The sequence below is a fragment of the Nuphar pumila genome, chromosome 7, assembly GCF_984573655.1.
Source record: "Nuphar pumila chromosome 7, dmNupPumi1.hap1.1, whole genome shotgun sequence".
NCBI lineage: Eukaryota > Viridiplantae > Streptophyta > Magnoliopsida > Nymphaeales > Nymphaeaceae > Nuphar > Nuphar pumila.
In genome coordinates this window covers 35418430-35420399 of record NC_143255.1, presented here as the reverse complement: position 1 = coordinate 35420399, position 1970 = coordinate 35418430, and the positions used below count along the sequence as shown (strand labels likewise).

The following is a 1970-nucleotide window of genomic DNA, read 5'->3' as shown; positions in this document are numbered from 1 at the left end:
ACTAATCCTAACCCTAGAATTCTTTAACCTTCTCTCTCTCTAAAAAAAAGAAAAGAAAAAGCTATTCGACCTTGCGTGCAATCACATTGCCATGTGCTGCTACACCAGATTGCCCTCCATCCGCTGATGACCTGACCCTCGGATCCCTGCCAGTCAAAGCTATTATGACCTGATGTGCCCTCCAAAACCATGCGTTGATTGCCATATGTTCCACATTACGTTTCATGTAACATAGCATTTAATCTGAGAGTCCAGTATTAATGACTATAGCCCATTCTGTGACGTGGGGGAGAAAGAACTGCACTTAAAAGGCATTTAGTGAAGAATGTTATATTATAATAAACATCACATGAAACAGCAACTTTAACGTAGAAGTAAAATTACAAAGATGGGAAGCCAATGCCAACATCTTATTCAAGAATTTGGATGCATGCCTATGCAAAATCTTATTCAAGAACCGATCGCAGTTTAGAGAAAAGAAGAACACCAATCACTTATCCCCTGTTATGAGAACCAACATCTGAATGCCAAGGCTTGCAATCTTATAATAATCGTAATATTGCTTGGTCAAGGGTGATGGAACAAGCTTGTGCTTGAACTGCTCTTCACAACTGTAAGCATGCACAATGGTCGCTGACAATATGGATTCCACAACCCAGTATTGCCTCAACTTCATATACTCCATTACTTGGGGCAGATGGAGGCCAGCATCAATCGAGTACAGACGTTCACAAGCTCTGAGGCACGTTAAGGTTCTCTGATCAGTTTCCTTATTATCGAGCAACTCATTGACGTATGATAGTGTAGAGGTAGCACTCTTGAATGCTAGGTCAATGGTGACGTTCACTAAGCCGGCGAGGTTTGCAGTGTCGTAACTCTGGTTCTGTGCTTGAAATGTGGTGAAGCAAAAGTCGTAATCATCGGTTAGGTTGCAAGTCATCTTTATGAACTCTAAGGATTTCTCGTGAGAGTCAGCATGCGCTAAGGATTGGAAGCGAAAAAGACAGAGGAAGAAGAGGAGGAGGGCAGACATCGCTGCAGGCATGTCGAAAGAAGGAAAATTTGCCTTTTTTTTTATGCTAGCTGCTTGCATGTGCCATGAAAAAAAATGGATGCAAGAGCAGTTCATATAACCGAGTATAGTTATTGCTGCTATAACTGTAAAGGGAAAAACAGAAAAAACTCCACCAATAACGTTTAGGTACTAATTAACCAAAATTTTCAAACGTACGCACATGAATATTAAAAATTAATGTTGGCTCGTCGAACTGCAAATTTGGCTCTTTTAGCTTAAACAAGTCAAGCCTGCACATAGGGTGCCCTTCTAATACAGGGAGGATCAGTGCAATGTGATTGACACTTTAAGTTTGCTTGCTGCAACTGACCAGGCTGTGTGCCAAACATGGTTGGTGATCTTGTGAAGCAAGCACACTTAAAAGTGCGCAATCACATTGCACCTTATCTCAAATCATTCTAATATGGGCAAATGAGTGGGAGAATCAAGTGCATTGCGATTGCGTACTTTAATGCAGCAGCACACTTTATCTCAATTGCCGAACAAGAAGGCACCTATTTATCTATAAAAGCCTCACATACAAGGTTTACTGATCAACCTGCGATAGAGCCAACCATGGATGTTCTAGCTCCGAACGCCATGCTCCTCCTCGTGGCTGCTTCCCTCATCATCATGTCCGAGCCCACGAGATGAACATGCATTCTAAGGTACTGCTACTCTCTCTCTCTCAACTTTTTTTTTATCATCTAAAGACTGATAAATAAACTGATGGGAGTACAAAGAAGACTACAAAGCTGTTGAACTGCATGCTTCATTTCAAGAGGCTTGTCCACGAGATTGCATCTCTCCGGCGTGAGCCCATCAATATGTCACCAAATTTTAAAACTATAGAAGTTTATCAAGTTTAGATTCAACATCCAGTAAGTCTAATTAGGTCTTATGTGGTTGGATCGTG

The 1970-nt window shown here is 41.4% G+C and overlaps 1 protein-coding gene across 1 annotated transcript; it reads right to left on the bottom strand.

Moving 5' to 3' along the window:
- Positions 1-490: 490 nt before the first annotated feature.
- Positions 491-1033, bottom strand: LOC149831904 (uncharacterized). The gene has a single exon (XM_090013109.1). It carries the CDS (start codon positions 1031-1033, stop codon positions 491-493), a length of 543 nt encoding a protein of 180 aa, XP_089869235.1.
- Positions 1034-1970: the final 937 nt, after the last annotated feature.